This window comes from Urocampus carinirostris, chromosome 19 (assembly GCF_059441175.1).
Source record: "Urocampus carinirostris isolate Australia breed hairy pipefish chromosome 19, RoL_Ucar_1.0, whole genome shotgun sequence".
NCBI lineage: Eukaryota > Metazoa > Chordata > Actinopteri > Syngnathiformes > Syngnathidae > Urocampus > Urocampus carinirostris.
The window spans coordinates 20,664,344-20,683,168 of NC_142367.1; the positions used below are offsets into that span (position 1 = coordinate 20,664,344).

The 18,825-nt window shown below is 40.1% G+C and overlaps 1 protein-coding gene across 4 annotated transcripts in view; it reads left to right on the forward strand.

Annotated features, from left to right (window-relative positions):
• The window catches only part of etv4 (ETS variant transcription factor 4), a 78,834-nt gene that overhangs the window by 17,675 nt on the left and 42,334 nt on the right, over positions 1 to 18,825 (forward strand). Inside the window, exons 2-8 of one of the 4 annotated variants that reach the window (XM_088323237.1) lie at positions 2,688 to 2,838; positions 6,569 to 6,784; positions 10,231 to 10,439; positions 11,498 to 11,623; positions 13,872 to 13,992; positions 14,335 to 14,425; positions 14,517 to 14,564. In XM_088323237.1, the coding sequence (XP_088179363.1) occupies positions 13,936 to 13,992; positions 14,335 to 14,425; positions 14,517 to 14,564 (196 nt within the window). In that variant the 5' untranslated portion in view covers positions 2,688 to 2,838; positions 6,569 to 6,784; positions 10,231 to 10,439; positions 11,498 to 11,623; positions 13,872 to 13,935. Of the gene's footprint in view, positions 1 to 2,687; positions 2,839 to 6,568; positions 6,785 to 10,230; positions 10,440 to 11,497; positions 11,624 to 13,280; positions 13,300 to 13,536; positions 13,759 to 13,871; positions 13,993 to 14,334; positions 14,426 to 14,516; positions 14,565 to 18,825 lie in introns of those variants that run through there. The other 3 variants (XM_088323239.1, XM_088323238.1, XM_088323236.1) reach the window with 3 other exon arrangements.

Sequence of the window (18,825 nt, forward strand, 5' to 3'; positions counted from 1 at the left end):
AGGTTTGCCACTGTTCCGTTTTATCTATTTTTGAGTAATGACTCTGACAGTGGTTTGCCGGAGCCCCACAGCCTTGGAAATGGCTCTGTGACCTTACAACTCGTGGGAAATCGTGACTGATAGATTTCAATCTATTTTTTTCCTTATTTCATCTGGAATTTCTTTGGATTGTTGCATGTCAATTGTTGTCTTGAAGCTTGGTTAGGGTTTTGAGTTTTTGTCTGATACCCAGGCAAAAGGTAGAGACTGAGATCAAGGGGTTTGTGTCCAGCCAATCGATTCAAGAATAAATTACGGCTCCAATCTGTGTTTTTAGTAAGTGTTTTGAGTTTTAAGGGTTCAATTATAATCAAATCAAAAATTATTTGTAAAGGAATTTTCAGGCAATGAATTGGTGTATAAAATCGGTGTACAATAAGGAAATACAATCTCCTCTTTTTTCCCAACCAACAACAAAATACACACACACTAGAATTTAAGTTAGATTTTGAAACATTCTGATTAAGGTTTGAGACCCAGATAGAATTTAAATAGTATTTTGTTTTAGTTTAGTTAAAGTCAAAGCAAAGTTTAAGTGTTTAAGTTAAACCTTAAAGTTTTTTTTGACTGCTTTAATGATTTAGATGTAAAGTTAAAGTTGTTTCCAATTGTGATTTAATGCAGTTCAAAGTTTACAATTAACTTAAAATTTAACGGGACAGTGTAATATTTGTCGTTGAATTGTGTAGTGCAACCGAAAACCAGTGCTTCAAAGGAAAATAAGGTGACAAACTACGCAGTCAAAGTGACCAATTCACACAATTTTTCCTCTCAATTTTTTTTGCCCAGCCTTTCACAAAGTTCTTGTTTTTTTTATTTTGGTTAAACTAAGCTTCAGGATGGCAGGTAAGTTCCCTCTAAGAGGATCCCCATCTAATAAATACAAGCATTTTGGCATGCACAATTATATGATAGTTCATTTATATTTGCTTATTAATAAATCCCATCCATCCATTATCTGCTCTGCTTATTCCCAGTAGGGCCGCGGGGGTGCTGGAGCCAATCCCAGACATATTTGGGCAGTGGATAGGGGACACCCTGAACTGGTTGCCAGCCAATCGCAGGGCACACAGAGACAGACAACTCACTCGCTCATTCACACCTAGGGGCAATTTGGACCAGCCAGTTAACCTGACATGCATGTTTTTCGAATGTCGGAGGAAACCGGAGTGCCCAGAGTAAACCCACTCAAACACAGGGAAAACATGCAAACTCCACACAAGAAGGTTTTATCCCATGACCCCAGAACCGTGTCGCACACGCGCTAACCACTGTACTCCCGCGCTGCCTATTATTAAATCCCATTTTCTTTAATTAAGTTATTTTTACTGCTAGGAAGTGCTAAATAAAACACAATGTCCCTTTAAGGTTTGAGTAGGTCTAATGTAGGACGCGTAGAACGTTATTTAAAGCAGATTTAAATCATTAACTGGAGTTAGAGCTGCTTCAACGCTTGAGTTAATCCAGTTCAAAGTTTAAGTTAAGTCAAAGTTAATTTAACTTTTTTAGTTGTGTGAAAGAATACAATGTATTTTGTTAAATTTGTGACTTATGACATTATTTTGGCATTATCGTTGTGTTTTAGAACATGTCAAACTGAGGTTTTAAAGACTGGGATTCTCAATGAAAATTGGCCCAATGTTTAAATGCAAATATTTATAAATTCAAAAATATTGCTTTAATACTAACTTGTTAATTGAATTGTGTACTTTTGTCAATATTATTTTTGTGCGTCTGTATATTTCCCCCATTTTTTAATACAGCAGCGATGGGCTTGATCTTTAAGATGACTAATTACAGCCAAAAATCTCCACGTAGATTGTGACATTTCAGCTAAAGACATTAAACGCTCTTAGCAACATCCTCATTGTGCATCTCCCATGACAACTTGCTCTAATTAGATGCCAAGACAAAAAAAAGAGTATTACAAACAGTATAAAAAGTTTGCTGCCATCTAGTGACGAAAAATCATTTTTGCACACCCCAATTTCTTGGATGGTGTGTATTTTCTTTTTTAAATTGTTTTTGTCACATGGTAGAAAGGGTTTGAAACAACATTTTGTCAACAGCGAGCATAGTTTTAACTATAGTTTGACCAAAGAAAGTTTGTAAACTTTTAATCTTGCTTAACTTATCATCAGCGTGCAAAAGCTTTTTTTCATAATTTGTCGAGAAAGTCAACAACATCAACATCTATTTTACCTTTTGATTGTTTATTCTCGAAGCCCACTCAGCCAGCCTCCGATGAAAAAAATACTATGCATGCCAGACTGTACTTCTAAAATGACCCGCTAGAGGGCGGCAAGCAAACAGATATGTCGGCTTTTTTCATGACGGTTGGGAAAAATATTTTTAATGTTCACACTGAATTTTGCAAAGAAACTATTTCGTGAGAAATGTACTTTTCTTTATTCAAAAAATGGAGGAATATTGCTAAAAAAATAAGCGTAAAAGGATAGTAAATAATTATAAATTTATAGAAAGATATGTAAAATATAGAGACCTTTTTTTGTTAAAAATTGTGTTGTTTACATTTTTAGACTTGATTATTGGATTAAATTAACTTGTTGAATTAAAAAATAAAATCCTTTTGGAATTCGACTCCATGCAATTTATTTGAACCTTTATTTTGTATTTTCTTCTAATAGATGGGAGCGGCCGGCTTAGTCCTCGGTGTGTTTAGTGCGCTGGGCGGAAATGAATGAGCTCACCCCATCAAATGAGGATGACCTAATGCCACGTGACCTCACCTGAGACCAAAGGGGGCGCTCAGGATTTGGAGATCAGCTTTCTCTTTGGGTGAGTTGAGAGCATTACATCACCACATGTGGTGGGAAAAAAAAGAATCAAAACAATATGGCGCGTCGCACGCAGAAATTAACTTGCACATTGTATGTAAAAGAGAAGGTTAAATCTACTTGTCTGTGAACAAAATGTTTGCTATGCTCCGATTTCCTCAAAAATTAAAATGGTAAATCTATTTTTCTTGACTAAAGAAAAATGCTGAGCAGTTTTAATGTCAAATGTATGGTATTTTTTATTTTAGTCTTACAGATAGAATCCCTAATGCCCCCAATAAGCAGGTAGGCACCTGGTATGGCTGACTCCCTATTGGTGTGTGAGTGTGTGTGTGAATGGGTAAGTGTGAAGCACATTCTAAAGCGCATTGGGAGGTCTTCATCAACTTGAAAAGCGCTATAGAAATGCAAACCATTTACCATTTATATTTTTTCATGTAACCGGTGCATTTAGTGGTACTTTTTTCATATGAGCGTAATTTGTACGAGCTCGAATTGCTGGTGCAACCAACACATTTTACTGATAAGAAATACAGAGTATGCTTGCCATTTTGGCTTCGGTTATCGCTGGTTGACTGCTTCGCGGATAATTGATTGAATTGTATTGTCTTTATTGTCATTGATATCAAAGCATCGTCCATTGTATTTCGGTTTGCCGACAGGTTTTAAAATATTAGGATGAGTGCCCCTGTTTACACACTAGTAAGGATGTCTATTGTTTTTCTTTTTTTTCCTTCGTTTTTCTAAAAACCAGAGTACAGTATGTGTCCGAGTGAAACTGTTTTAATGAAATGTCCCAGCCTTCCACATGTTTGGACAGATAGATGTTAGAAAAGAGCATGACCACCCCCGCCCTACTCCCGGGGTTGTGGGCAAACTAGTGTGGACCAGCTTCCAAAAGGCTAAAATAACTTGGCGTTAATGTGTTTTTAACTCGTGATCCGGAGAGCCATTGTGTCGGATTTGTGAATGACATCTTTGTGGTTGTCCACAGTGGACAATTTGATGTTGCCCCCCGGGTGGGGAGACCTCCCGGCTAACTAATTGAAAAAGAAAAACACGTTCTGCCATTCCATAATTGACGTGCTTATTTTATATCCGCACCCAAATTAGCATGTCATATTAAAGGGATTCAAATGGACATGTGGGCGAACAATTGAGATCGGGGCGGGGAGGGGCCCCGGGAGTCAAAGCATGACACACAGACCCCAACAAAGATGGTCTTTTTTCTTCTTGCTGAAAGCGAGCATGTCCCCCTCGACAGCAGTTGCCTTTGGCAACTTTTTTCTTTAACGAGCCTTCTCAAGCGTAAATACACGTCACTGTGACTTGTTTGCGCATTTAAGAAGTGAGAGGTAATCTGGTCCAAAACCTTCCTTGTTATTGTGGTCATTAAAACTACGATTAGAAATGTGCGGTGGGCCTTCTGCCCCTTAAATCAACAAATAATTGTATTCTTGAATAACAAAGTTATTTTTTTTTTAAACTCAACTCAGTTTGGGTGCACGTTACACGAGAGGTTTTATGGTGGTATATTACCGCATTTGTACAATGATTGATCAAGGGGAAAATATCTCGAACCACAATCACTAAGCATTATATTCAATGGGAATAGAACCCTGATCACGGTGGTGAGAGCGCCGAATCCTAAACCCCAGTGATATAGATAACATACAAAAAGGCATATGAATTTTTTCATTATCACACCATTTTTACTCATGGCACCAGTTGTTACCGTGTTCCCGCAGATTCCTGAAAAGTCATTAGATGCATTTAATTCATTCTTTTAAAAATTAGGCCTTAATTGGCAATTTGTACTAAATCCAATTTTCGAAAGCCTTAAAAATGTGAGCACATTATTAAATTTATATTTGTTTGAAATAAAAAGATTGAATAACATTTATCAATCATCTTCTTTTTTAATTTACTGATTGGCTGGGAACCAGTTCAGGATGTCCCCTGCCCCCTGCCCGATGATTGCTGGGATGGGCTCCAGCACCCCCGCGACCCTACTGAGGATAAGCGGTGTGGCTGATGAGATGAGATGATTTACTTTTATGACCATAATAACAGAAGTATCAAAACGATGATGTGGTTTCAGTCGGGCCTTTCAGAGCAGAGTCTTGTCTTGTGTCTACCCACAACACACATAGGAACTTCGGACAGAGACATTTACTTTGGACAATGTCACGGTTGCCCATTGCCTTTAATTGGCCCCGCCCGTTTGGCGCCAGCTGCGGCTTGTTGCCTGATTGGCTTCCCTCCTATTGAAGCTCAGTGCTCTCACTCACCCTTTGTCAATCAGTCAACGAACCTCTGCACCCACAAGACGTGTATTTTGACTCTGTCCAGTTTCCTGCTTGTGTATCCTGTCCGGTATCGATCCCGTCGGTCCGGCATCGGCTCGTGTATCTGGTATCGATCCCGTCGGTCCGGCATCGGCTCGTGTATCTGGTATCAATCCCGTCTGTCTCGTCCTGTCTGATATCTGACTCCAGTCTCCAGTACCGGGTATCTATCCCGTCTGTCTCGTCATGTCTGATATCTTGCGCCAGTCTCCAGTATCCGGTATCGATCTTCTCTGTCTCGTCCTGTCTGATATCTGAGTTCAGCTCGTGTATCTGGTATCGTTCCTGTCTGTCCCGTCCTGTCTGTTAACGACCGTGTCTGTCCGGTATCTGCTCGTGTATCTGGTATCGATCTTGTCGTCCTCTGGCTTCCTGTTTTTCCACGCTGGACTTCTTCCTTACTTCTTACGCCCAGCGATCGCCGAATCACTGGCGTTTGTGTTAATGTGCATAACGGCCCCATTCCTGTAAAATAAAACTTGTATCTGAAAAACGTTACGCATTTGGGTCCTCCTCCTGTTCTGGTTCTGACAGACGATGTAAAAGGGTAAATTTATTGAACGTTTCTCGCCATGGCTAAAAGCTGTAACAGGTTACATGTGTACAAGGCACCATGTATTGTGTGCAGGTAATTTGTGTTGTTTTGTATGATTTGTTTTAATTTTGTTTTTTGGGCGACTCGTTTCTAAATTTTATTTCAAAAGGCATTCAAAGAGTCTTGAATTTAACGCGCCTTAAGCTGTAGGAACCCTGTGTTAAGAATGGAGAAGACAGAAAATCGTCTTGCAAGTTATAGATAAATGCAAACACAGCACAACGAGCAAACAACTCTTTATTGTATCTGATATCAAATCATACTTTTAAATAAATACCTTGTAAATTTTATATTGGCCGTGTGTTCATAGTTTCCATCGTCAAAAAATGATTTGAATCATGGCCGCACATTTTCAACAACATTTGCCACTTACAACACTTGTATTGGGTTGAGAAAAAGTGAAACACAATGTACAGATTTCTAATTGAAAATTAAAGGGACGCGCATTATACACACATAGATACGGTAGGTAAGCAGAGCTGCAGTGTAGGTGCAGTTGCCTATCAACTAATGATATTGACTTCAGTCCGGGTGCTCGCTCGAACGTTAGCCTCCGTAGTCAATTTGGGCTGTGTGGGAATTTGGTGTTTGACAGCGTGAAGTGCTGCCCTCCTGAGTGAAAATACAACCTCATCTTTATGTCCACGCTCTGGTGTCTCAGTGCAAGCTTTGTGTGCTTTCCCGTTGGCAGCTGAGCCGCGCAGCTGCACAGCCGCCGCATCTCTTGAGTGCAAAGCAGGCCCGTAAAAGCTCGGAGCTATTGTGCTCACCTGATTGATCTCCGGCAGGGGCAGGACCGGGCCAGACGGGGGCCGCCGACGAGGCCCGCGCGCTAGAACAAGTGGGCCTGTGTGCTCGGTGGACGGGTCCTGCCTGCAGGTGGCTCGCCCGGGAGAGGCCGACTGCATCGCAAGACCGATTCGTCCCCCCCCAACACACAACAAACAAACGAGGCATCCCGGCAACACTGGAGCTGTTTGGTGAATGAGCGACCGGGATTGAATGTAAGACAGAAGCAGACATAATATTCGCTTCACCTGCACCATTTAAACCCAGACACTCAATTTACATTTGAAAACAAACCAATTCCCTGCTAGTTCCCTTAAACCAGAGTACAAATATTGCTTTGTCGGCATTTTGTGTCAATTAGCTAACCAGAAACTAGGTTGAAATTAATTTAACAAAAAAATTAGTAAAGCTGCAAATTTAGGTGGATATATGTATATTTTAGGCAATTTAAATCAATGTAATGTGCAGGGGTGCTTGAGATCCTTAAAAATGCTTGGAGTTTAAGATTGTGTTTTCAAAGATTGAAAAGTGTTTGAACTTTGGTTAAAGTGATCGTAAATGCTTTAAATTGTTGCAATGTTTCTCAACAAGTCTGCTTGAAACGATACCGACACTGCTCTCTGCTGCCTTCACTTTGCCATTGCCTTTCTTCTCTGGTGATAACGGCAGCTGGCATTAGTCTGTATGGCATTTTCTTATAAAAAGTAATCATCCTCTGCGGGCTCGGTACAAGCTAAACCTAAATAGCACACTATTAAATGTTTACTAGTGCAAGTATTACATATTAGTTTTGGACATTTGTTATGGGCTATAAGGTCTCAATATCATTTAGAATGATTCAACACTGTTCTGGAATGTCAAGGAGAGAGTGGTGCTAGGAATCAAATGGACCGAACCATTTCAAAGCAGTGGAGTATTTTCGACGCCTTGTATTTTTTTTCTATCTAGCATTTCTAATTACATATAAGCCTATCCAGTCCTTTATTAACGGAAAGAGCGTTCTTAAAAAGCTATAATTTTGGGGAAGCTTGGGTTGAATATTGGGGTGTTTTATCATCCCGGAAAACAGGCTGGTTTCGCCCTAAGTCTAAACACAGCATTTCATGTTTTTGAAATAAGAAATATTGGCCTGTTTATATCCTGTACCCAATTTAACATTTGCTGTCGTGTGAAAATTACTTTAAAATTGCACAGGAACCAATTTACAACCAATCGCGGCTCTCCTGCTTCCTAGTGGTCTCTAAAAACAGGTGGATCTTGTTTCACTCATATTCAACAAACACAATATAAATCAAAATGTCGCGTTTTGAATAGTGGGGCCCCGTACAACTTATTTTGTTAGGAAATCCTTTGCAATGAATTGTTCTTTAACCATCTCGTTATCCTGTAGCAAGACGCCCTTCGGGTTCTCCACAGGAGTGCAAATAAGATAAGTGAGTCAGTCGTACGGTATTTTTAATAATTACTTAAACGCCTGTGGGGGCAAGGCACCCAAGCAGCAGGAAGCGCCAAAGTACTATTTTCAAAAAAGTGTGCTTATTGTTGGCTAGCCACACCTTGGCTTCCTCCGGCACAACGCTTGGGGTTAGAAGGGGTCGTTCTGTTTATTTTTTTGTTTTTTCTTTCCCCGAGGAGAAAGTGGAAGTTGAGCATGTCCGGGCACCAAAGGGGCACACACACTGTCCCGCCCGGCCCTGCGTTCACACGGACGTTGTTTGCACGGCGGATTATATTCCGGTCCAGACGAGACTCGTCCAAACAAAACTCCCACGGATGCATGAGAATTTGCTTGAAAATTGCCATAGTAGCAACTCTCAACCCATGCATACATGACAGATTTGCCTATTGCAGGATGCACGTACAGAATAAACGTGACGACGGGTTCCACGCTGTCAAATTGAGTCCCGTTTCCACAGACTCCAGAACAGAAGATCAGGAGTGCCGGTTGATTTAAAAAATATTAAGGCAGTGTATATTTTCTGAATATTTGGTAGCTGAAACTACTCAAGCAAATTTGAGAACTTTAAAGGAACTGTGTGTATTATTTAGCACCTCCTCACGATACAAAAACGAATTTGTTAAAACAACATTTTGATATGAATAATGAGCAAAAGTACATGATTTATCATAAAACGTGCGTTGATTTAATATTCACAGGTTGAGAAATTTGCATTTGTTTGACATTGCTTGAGGCTCACTAAAATGGAGCTGACGTTATTGGCCGCCGTCTTGCTGCTACGTGTAGCCCCCCCAAAAAATAAAAACCTGTCTTTTTTTGTTCTCGTCTTTTCTGTTCATTTATCTTCTTATCTTCTTTTCCTTTTTTCTTTATTCCTTTTCATCTGTTTTCCTTTTCCCTTTTGTATTTCTTTTGACTTCCTTTTCTGTCGTATTTTTTTCTTAAATGTTTTTCTTTATTTTTGTTTCCGTCCTATTTTCTTCATTTCCCCTTCTTTTATCCTTTTCCTTTTTCAGTTATTTATCCTTGCTTTCCTCTATTTATCCTTTTTCTGTTGAAAAAAAACACTGGGCAAAAAATGAGAAGAAAAATTGTCACTTTGAATGTCTGTAGTTTGCGTTCTTCATTGTGCTTTTAGCACTCATTATTCAGTTTCACCATACAATACGGTGACATCTAGTGGTCAAATATAATGCACAGTCCCTTTAAGGTGTGTTTGTAGATATTGAGAGTATTTAGCTTGCAATAGATTATTAATAATGTAGGGTAATTGCTTTATACATATGGGGTGGGGCTTGGCCTCATGGCAAAAAAATAACTCCTCAGACAAGTCTCTATCCCTTTTGTTGCATTCCTCAGCCGAGCGATTGGGAAAAGGAGAACGATGGTTTGGTTTTGCCCTGTTTCCTGGCAGGGGAGACGAGGTTGTGGCTTTCGAACTCCTTGATCGCCATTGTCCCCTAGGCAGGCGAAACCGACATTCACTTTTGTTGCTGATTACGTTTTGCGTTAATGTAAATAGTTATTAGCATTACTGTTCAGCTAGCATGGTAAATAAGTGCAAGTCTTAAATGTTGTAATCTAGGTTTCTTGTCACAGTAGATATTAGAATGGATATTAACCTATATGCACTGCTTACATTAAACATTACCGTGATTGTCAATGCTCAGTACCATGTGCCCTGCTAGCTAGCCATTGCCTGTTGATCATTGCTGCAGTGGGGACAATGCTGGACAATATACTGGAACGAATAGGCAATTCACTAGCGCCCACCAGACTTGACTCTGCGATCATCAAAGTTGGAGATTTGCTGAGTATCATTTAATCTCCTAGCCATATGTACTCACGAAAGAGCCATATATGGCTCGCAAGCCAAAGATTCTCTACCCCTGACCTAACGTGAAATACTTTGGTTTACTGGCTTTGGTAAATTTCTGATTTTATTTGAACTTCGATGAAAAATTGTTATATTTATGATTCTGTCTTTTATAGGGTGAATTTAAGTTAGGAATAGTATAATGACTTTTCATACTATTACACAACTATTTTAATGATGATCATTGTCACCCACTTTTGTCTTCTTTTTGAAGTAAAAATACTGCAAATAAGTGTGTCAATGTGCCAAGTCACCCTTTTGCTGTTTTCATCGTTTCTTGGTCTTCTCGTGTCACTCACTCACCGCGTATTCGTCTCCATCGACAGACACGATGGCGCTCGGTCCATCCCGCTGGAATCAATAAGCACTCTGAGTCCAGAGTGTCTCCCGTCTGTCTGCCCGTCTGTCAGCGCTCGCCGAGGAAGCCGGACGCACGACACCGACGCGAGTCTCCGTGCTTCCACTTCATTTGTTTCCAATCGCGAGATGTAACGAAGAACACGTGTGCTTCCGAGACGTGCGCCATGACTCAAAGGTTATTCGCTTCCCCCGACTATGTAATGGCATGGGACGGCTTTTTTTTTTCTCGGGTGTAAATATTTTATGGCGCCCCGTAAATAATACGGTGTTGTTTTGCATATGCTGTCGTGAGTTGACATTGACAAACGGGAGCGGGCGACAAAGCCCTGCTGCAGCTAATATGCAAGGAATTTTATACAAGATTGTACAGGGGTACAAACCAGTGTCTGAAATAACGTCTGCCCGGACGCCTGGGGCGTGCATCTTTTACGTCGGGCGTACAACTTACAAAACGTCTCCGTCATGGTGGCCGACAACTTTTTCAAGAAAAAAAAAACAATCTTTCGGGGTTTTTTTCTTCTAATCAAACGTTTGCTTTATTCCAATTTGGAAATCTTCGTTCGGTTTGGAAATTTCGGTTCGTTTGGCCATTTGCATACTCGGCAGCCAATCAGAAGCCTGGATCGAATAACTTCGGGCTTCCGGACTCTCCCGAGCGTTATAATGTCGTGCATTTGCATATCATTTTCCAAAGTAGATGCACAGAGAACACAAGAAAAATGAATAAGTGGTTAGGAATAAAGCCAAAACATCAGCCCCAGAAGAAATATTCAAAAGAAGCTAACAACATTTATGACGCTACAAAATGTAAAAGTACATTAAATGCATCGTGGAAAGAGGAGTTCACGTGGCTTGTAGCAGAATCCAGGTACATACTGATGGCAGATGGAAAACAGCGATGTCATATACATTCAGTGAATGTTATAAGTAGATTGATAACAAACTTAATTTTAAAGTGTTGTTCTGTTATATATTCTGATTACCAATCCTTAATACATTGCAACAATGTTTTTTTTGCGATTAGGCGTCTTATTGTGTTTCAAGTTAGGAAAAATGGGGCAGACAACTTTATGGCTGAGTAGGCAACTTTTCAGAGTTGTCTGCCCTGGTGTCCTGTAACTTTTTGTCATGAGTTTTAGACACTGGTACAAACTCTGGTTTACCGTTCTAACCTTTAAACCGGACTTTTGCATATTTTAACAGTCGTTTTATTTTGCTTATTTATTTTTTCAGTCATTTTACAACAAATATGACATCACAGAATGAACAAATCATCTATTATCTACACCTCTTATCCTCACTGGGTAGACTTTGGGCTGTTGAAGCGGACACCCTGAACTGGATGCCAGCCAGTCGCAGGTAAAAAAAAAAAAGTCCACAAAAGTGCATGACAAGAAAGACGCTTAGAGCCTGTGAAATAGTCCAAAAAAGTCCAGCAACGAAATCTTGTGCATGTAAAACTATCCAAATTGTAACAAACACACGTTGTCTTGTTCAGTGCGAACCACGATGGCGTAATCTTTCGTACGGAAGACTACGCTGACGCTAACGTACGATTAGCCTGGGTTAGCTTCATGTTTACTTTCATGGTAAACGTTCAGGGTGTTGTAACGGATTAAAACGATTTTACATTACTTTTAATGGGAAAAACGATTATCGGTGATCGACCAAATCGGTTTTCGAACAGGGTTCTGGAACGGATTATGGTCGAGAACTGAGGTTCCACTGTGTATATATATATATATATATATATATATATATATATATATATATCCACACACATTTTTTTGTTATAGGAGCAGTTTGGAATTTTGAACTTTGTTACACTCTGCCGCCATCTTCTGGCTTAAAGTCGTGATTGCAGCCTCAATCAGCTCATTCATGATGTGCATGCAAGTTCGTGCATTTCTTAGAGGCGCTCAAATATATATATTTTCTTTTTCATCTTTCTTGGGGTTTGGGTTGGCGTTTGGACTTTACTTGAAGCAAGCCTTTTCTTTCTCAATTTCCATCCTACACTGTCAAATCAGGAAAAGACCCTGCGGGAACAAGCACGATGTCAATCTCTAACTCTCCCCCCAGTTCCCATTCCTAAAACCTAATGTGTTCCACCCCGAACACATTTGCTAAAAGTAAGATAAAAATATATGAGGGCACAGCGGTAAATAAAGCATGAGGGCTCTTTGAACTCATGTGGGCATTGTTAACACATACATAATAGAGAAAATGTTTAACTTTCTTCATTTTTAAGGACACCTCCAAAGATGCACCTCGCCTTTAAAGGACAAGAAGAAAATATTTAAATTATTTTGTTTGTTTCACTTCTTTCACAGTACGATTTCAAACGTCTTCTTGAGACAAAATAGGTTATTAAATGTTTTTCCCTGTACCAGATAGCTAGTATTGTAAAGGGACAGTGTGTATGATTTGACCACGAGATGTGTCGTGATCCTAAAACGAGTGCTACAAAGCACACGGAAGAATAGAAACTGCGGAGACTCAAAGTGACTAAACAGTACCACTTTTATTATTTTTTGCCCTGCTTTTCTCAAAGGTTTTGGGGGAACCCGCAGAAGCAAGATAGCGGGCAATCATGACAGCTCCCTGTAGGTGAACTCCCCTCAGCCATGAAAATAAAAATACATTTTGTGAGCTACTAGTATTTAAAAAATAATACAAGTTCATCTGATAGTTCTTGATGTATGCTTATTATTCAAATCAATATTGTTTTTTTAATGATTGGAGTTTTGTTCCAAATGATGAACATTGCACAGTTGAAAAACATTGTGTATTGTTTTACATTTTTATTTATACGTATGACGATTCGGTACCGTTTACTTCCAACCAATTAGGTCACGCAAGACTTGTAAGTCCTTGCAGAAAATATATGCGCTTTGTGTTTTTTCTCTCGAGTTGCAAACATTTCTGTCGTCGCCTTGCCTTTTTGGACTTTCAAACCTCAAGAATGCCAAGCTCCTGGCCCATTTACGTCACATCGAGCGCCACTTTTCTACCTCTCGGTGGAGTGCGATCAGGTAAACAGGCAGAAGAAAAACAAGCCGAGGCAGGTTTTTTGTGAATGGAGGGGTTTTTTCCTACCCCCTCTCACTTTTTTTGTGAATGAAAAAAAACAACAACTAGAAAGTCCTGCGCGAACCTGGAGTTATTTTGCATTGGCGCCAATTGGCTCCCAGGCGTCCTGGTCCCGCCTTCTTCCTTCATGGCCATTGGCTGAGGGGGCGCGGTTTAGTCTCCATTCATAAGTAGAAGCTTTAACAAATGTCTGAAACTGGACTCCTCGAAAGAGGAAATGCGCCAATCGCGAAGCTTCTTTGAGAATAAAGCAGGGACATTCGTCTTAAATTGCGAAGGTCGATGTTGTTTTAAAGTGGATTTGAGAACTCATGGCAACTTTTATTCAGGTAACTCGAAGTAAGGACGTCATCGACTTTTCTGCAGACACGCCATCGCCCCTTCCCCCCGTGTTTTTTTAGGTTCTTTTTTTTTTTGTGAATGGAGCTCATTATCTATGCACCCTCCACTCAACTCCATTCACACCCCTCCTCTCTCTTCTTCCTCCTCTTCCTCACCCTTCCTCTCTCGTCAGGCTTTTTGCAGGCTGCACGGTTGTCCGCACCGCTCGGGTCCAAATGAGCGCAGTCGGCTGACGGATGGCCCGGAACATGGATGCATATTTGGACCAGCAAGTGCCTTTCACCTTAGCAAATGTGCGTATCCCCCTGGTGCTTTTTAAACGTTACTTTTGGTGCAATTATTTGGGAGTCGTTGCTCCTTTCCCCTTTACGCTCGTGCACTGCGTCCAACTCGGAACTCTCGCCTGCGTCCTTGCATTTTTAGTTTTGCTAAATCAAACTTACAACAGTACCTCAGTTAAGTTTTTTTCAGTGTTGACTCAGTGCGGTAAATGACTACTGTTCCTCTTGTTTTTGAACATACCCCTACTTCAAGAAGCGCTGGGATATCGTTACAACTTAAAAAAAAATATTCTGTTTATCTATGACGCACATGCGTCCAAGTTTTCATCTGTCAACGTGTGTTTTGTTGTGCAGAAGTCTCACGGAAATGGGCCCTCAAATAGACTACTGATGGCCGCCAAAAGGAAATACATGGACACGGAATTGCCCCCTCAGGAATCTGAAGGTAAAGTCCACTTTGTTTGAAATACCCCCCTTCCTTTCCCCTCTTTGAAGATCTGACCTTTCCATCTATTTTCCTTTCGTGTACTTTGTAGACCTCTTCCAGGATCTAAGCCAACTCCAGGAGACGTGGCTCACAGAAGGTAATACTCTATCCGTGTGAGCTGTTAAATGATCATTTACGAGCTCGTGAGCTTTTTCGGCACAAAAGTAGCTGCTGTTGGCAGTGACGACACGTCATCGGCTTGAGATTGAGTGTTTCTTGTTTGTTTTTAAAACTGTTTAAGTGAACGTGAAGTGTCCTCCTTCTGTGCTTTGGTTGGCGGTTTAGTGTTTCTAACTGCATGACCTGGCAAATGTCAATGTAGGGGAAGGTCAAGGTTCTCAGTGCTTCTATAGCCAAAAATAGATTGGTCACAATAGAAATGTGAGTTATTTGCTCCTATGCAGGAGAATGGATGGATGAAGCATAGTGGGCTTATTGATTATGGCCGTGTGGGCATGCATCACTCATACCAGCAAACATATAGACTCTGAGGCTGTGCTGGTGCTGCTGAGGATGACGTGAGTGCTAATGGAGTCGTTATACCGTTATGCTTCAATAAATGCTGCTTGTTGGACTGTGGTGGGAATTAGAAATACGAGCAGAGCAAAGATGCTTTGTCAACCCTGGTCCTTGATTAATATCGCTAAAAATGGCAATGATGCTTTAACGAAGCAAATACCCTCCATCAATGTTATTATTGAAGGGAATCTTTGTTGTTGTCTCAGATAATGACTGTTTTTATTGTTGTTTTACCACTCTACAAATTTGTGAAATACAGCGCAATACATGAAAATGAGCTCTTTTGACACGCTATGCTGCTCCTTTTCCAGTTTGTATTGTGTCTGCATGTGCTGCATCACTTTTTGTGCTAAAACTAACTTCTAGGTATTATAACCTTAATCTTTATATCCCCTGATCTATTGATTTAAGAATTAAGATTTTGGGCTCTGCAGTCGAGTGGGTCATAAAATCCCAATCAGAATTTGTTAGTTTTGTCAAGCTTTCAATACTTGGAGTTACTTTTTTGTTTTGTTTTAAAGTTTGTCTGCAACTCGGACATTCGACTACAAAGCTAGCCACCTACTGCCGCTCTTTTACGACCTCTGGTCTTTTGTCTTTGTGTGTGTCGTGAAGCTGGCGTGAAGTGAACTTGTCGCTTTTGACGCCGCATGTGAAAAGGCCCAACGCCGGTGTGGGTGCATTATTGTCGGGCTGTTTAAGAGAAGGGGAAAAAAACGTCAGAGACACAATGTCTGAAGCCAGCACACTGGTTAAACCACCCTATACTGTTTCAATAGTCTTAGAAATTTTGTCAAAATATAATCAACCAGACGGTGGGATTAATTATATTTCTCAGTTGTCCTATTTTTTTTTTTTTTTTAATGAGTAAATACCTTGGATGATTTTTACCCAAATCTTAAGTAAAATATATGTGTGTCAGTAAATGGTCACGATCATTAACCCCTTAATGTACCTGTAAAACTTGCCTAAAATCCCAATCTAATACGTACTCAAAGTAAATTGAATGCTGTTCTTGAACAGTCTGGAAAATATGGACAGTTTTGGTCTCCTTTGAAAGGTAACCAAACCTGAAATAATCACTGCAAGTGCTACTAACATTGAGTAATCTGAGTTGGAACACACAGAAATAGGTTTTTGTCCTCGCCGTTTTTTTTTTTTGGTTTTTTTGTTTTGTTTTGCAATTAAATTGCTGCAGATGAGTGTAGCATAAGCATCTCTGCTGGAAAAACAGGGGAGACCTGGTTTTGTCACATTTGATCACAATCTGAATAACTAATAATTGTAGTTTACACATTTTTCAAAGGATAGGTGTAGGCGTTTCCAGAAGTCGCCTTTTGGAGACGACCACTTTACTACACCACTAGCTTTGAAAATTTGGATTTTACTTTGGCCAATTTTTAGACACTGTGAAAGAGTTGTAAATATTCGAATTATTTTTCCAGAAGTCAATGATTGTGCACACTTGCACGTAAAAATGAATCACTAGTTTGGTTACGCATGTTAAGGGGTTAAAAGTACTAGTAGCGGGAAAAATGGTACATTTGTACTTTTTAAGATTTCTAACACTCCTCAAGGTGTGTTTCATTTTTACTATTCAAAATGATCTGTAAAGTAATTGAAGCTGACAGGTGACTGTGATCATATAGGCCTGGGGTCTAAAACTTGCGGGCCGGGGGCCAGTGGCAGGCCTCGGGATGATAGTTTGATGGCCCTGCCTTAAAATAAAAGTTAAAGGGACAGTTTGTATTATTTTCCCTCAAGATTTCGCTGTATCGAAAATGAGTGCTAAAACTAGACTCGAAGTGACCAAAACACACCTTACCTTTGTAAAGAGAAATAAGAAAATAAAAATTATTAGAAAAAAGAACAGAAAAATGTAAAATAATAAAGACAAAAATAAGAAGTGATAAGACAAAAAACTCAAAGCAATTTTCTCTTTTGTTCCTTTTATCATTTTTTTTTCTTTTATCTCACAAATGTAGTTAAGTTATTAATTTTTTCCATTTTTTTTTCTTTTCCTCTACTATTCTTTTTATTCGTGTTTTCCTTTTTTGCCTCTTTCATATTTCCTTCTTCGTATTTTTTATTCTTTTAAAAAAAAAACATTTTCTATTCTTTTTGTCTGTCTTTGATCAAGGCTGTGTAAAAATTGGAAGACCCCATTCGGCCCAATCTCACCGGCGGTGTTGGTAGGATAAAAACAACGTTTAAAAAAAGTCTCATAATTTCCGTAGTGCGGTGGTTAGCTCATTCGCCTAACACATGAAAGGGATCAGTGTCACCAGGCTGTACTTGCCCAAGACACACCTCAGAAAATGGTGCCCCTACGACCCAGGTGGTTAAGGGATCCAACCAACCAATAGTATATTTAAAAAATATATATAGATCAATTTTGACCTGCCACATGACATAGGGGTTATTTAAGACTCAGTAGTGTACTAATATCCATCCATCCATTATCTGCACCGCTTATCCTCAGGAGCCCATCCCAGCTATTTTCGGGCAGTGGGCAGGGGACACCCTCAACTGGTTCCCAGCTAGTCACAGGGCACACAGGCACAGAAAATGTACTCGCTCATTCACACTTAGGGACTATTTGAACCGGCCAATTAACCTCAAATGTATGTTTTTGGACTGCTGGAGGAAACTCACGCAAGCATGGGGAGAACATGCAAACTCTACACAGGAGGTTCGATCTTGTGACCTCAGAACTGTGCTGCACACGGGCTAACCAATGCGTCGCCGTGCTGCCCTACTAATCCTCAATAAATAAATAAAAAATAAAAAGCAAAAAAAAAAAAAACAACAACTGCACGCTATCCCTGTTAAAAAGACACACACGCTCCATAACTGAAAAACTGATCAAATCTGAAAACTGCTACAAAATGACACCGAAACGAGGTAATTGCTGTGGCCTAATGATAGTCGTTTCATGGAGGGGAAAAGGCTCACGTGACATATTGACTTATTTTGGTAATCGCGTCCCAGCTGTAGCACAGCTAAGATGTTATTTAACTTTAAATAGCAGCTTGAGCGCAGACCTTGTCTTTTCCTGTCGCATTAATTAAAGACTTTATCTCCAGCCATTGCGCTACGGAAGTATTTGCACCGATTGTAAATGCCAGGGAAGCTCTGGGGGATTTCGGCTTTATTTTTTTGGAAGTAGGAGAAGCGGAAGCGACTGATAGTTAACGTTGTGGAAGCTTGTTGCATCTTGTCCTATTGGCCCTCAGGTTTACATGCCCAGAAACTCCCACCAGGGAAAGGTGGGTGGGGGTTAATGGAAGTGTGTTTGTATGCACTTTAATATGTGTGTGTTGACTTACACACTTTCTTTCTTGTGCAAACTTGCACCTCAAAGTCCCCGGAAGCTTCAAAAGTAACAGTACAAGTAATCTTACTGCAGGTACATTCATAAATACATTATTTTCCAGACTATAAATCGCAGTTTTATTCCTTGTTTGGCCGGGTTGAGACTTGGAATAGCTTCACACTGCAGAGCTTAATGCTCCATTCCGATTTTTTGGGGGTGAAATCTGATGTTTTTGTGAGTTCGTTGACATCTCTATCTCATTGCAACTTGTATTCAAGGTTATTGTGCTACCGAAGGCTGAACAGAGTTGTCCCCCTAAATATTTTCCAAGACTTCACTTTCCCTCCATTAAATGCCATTTGTGTTTTCGTCTGCTATGGTTGTTGTGTTCTATGCTTCTTCCCTTCTTGATGACGTGCAGGACGCATGTTCACACAGAAGTAGCATGCCAAATAATCTGATATGTATCGGATTTAGGACCACATATGGATGTAGCCTGGGTCTGGTGTGAAAACATAGGATT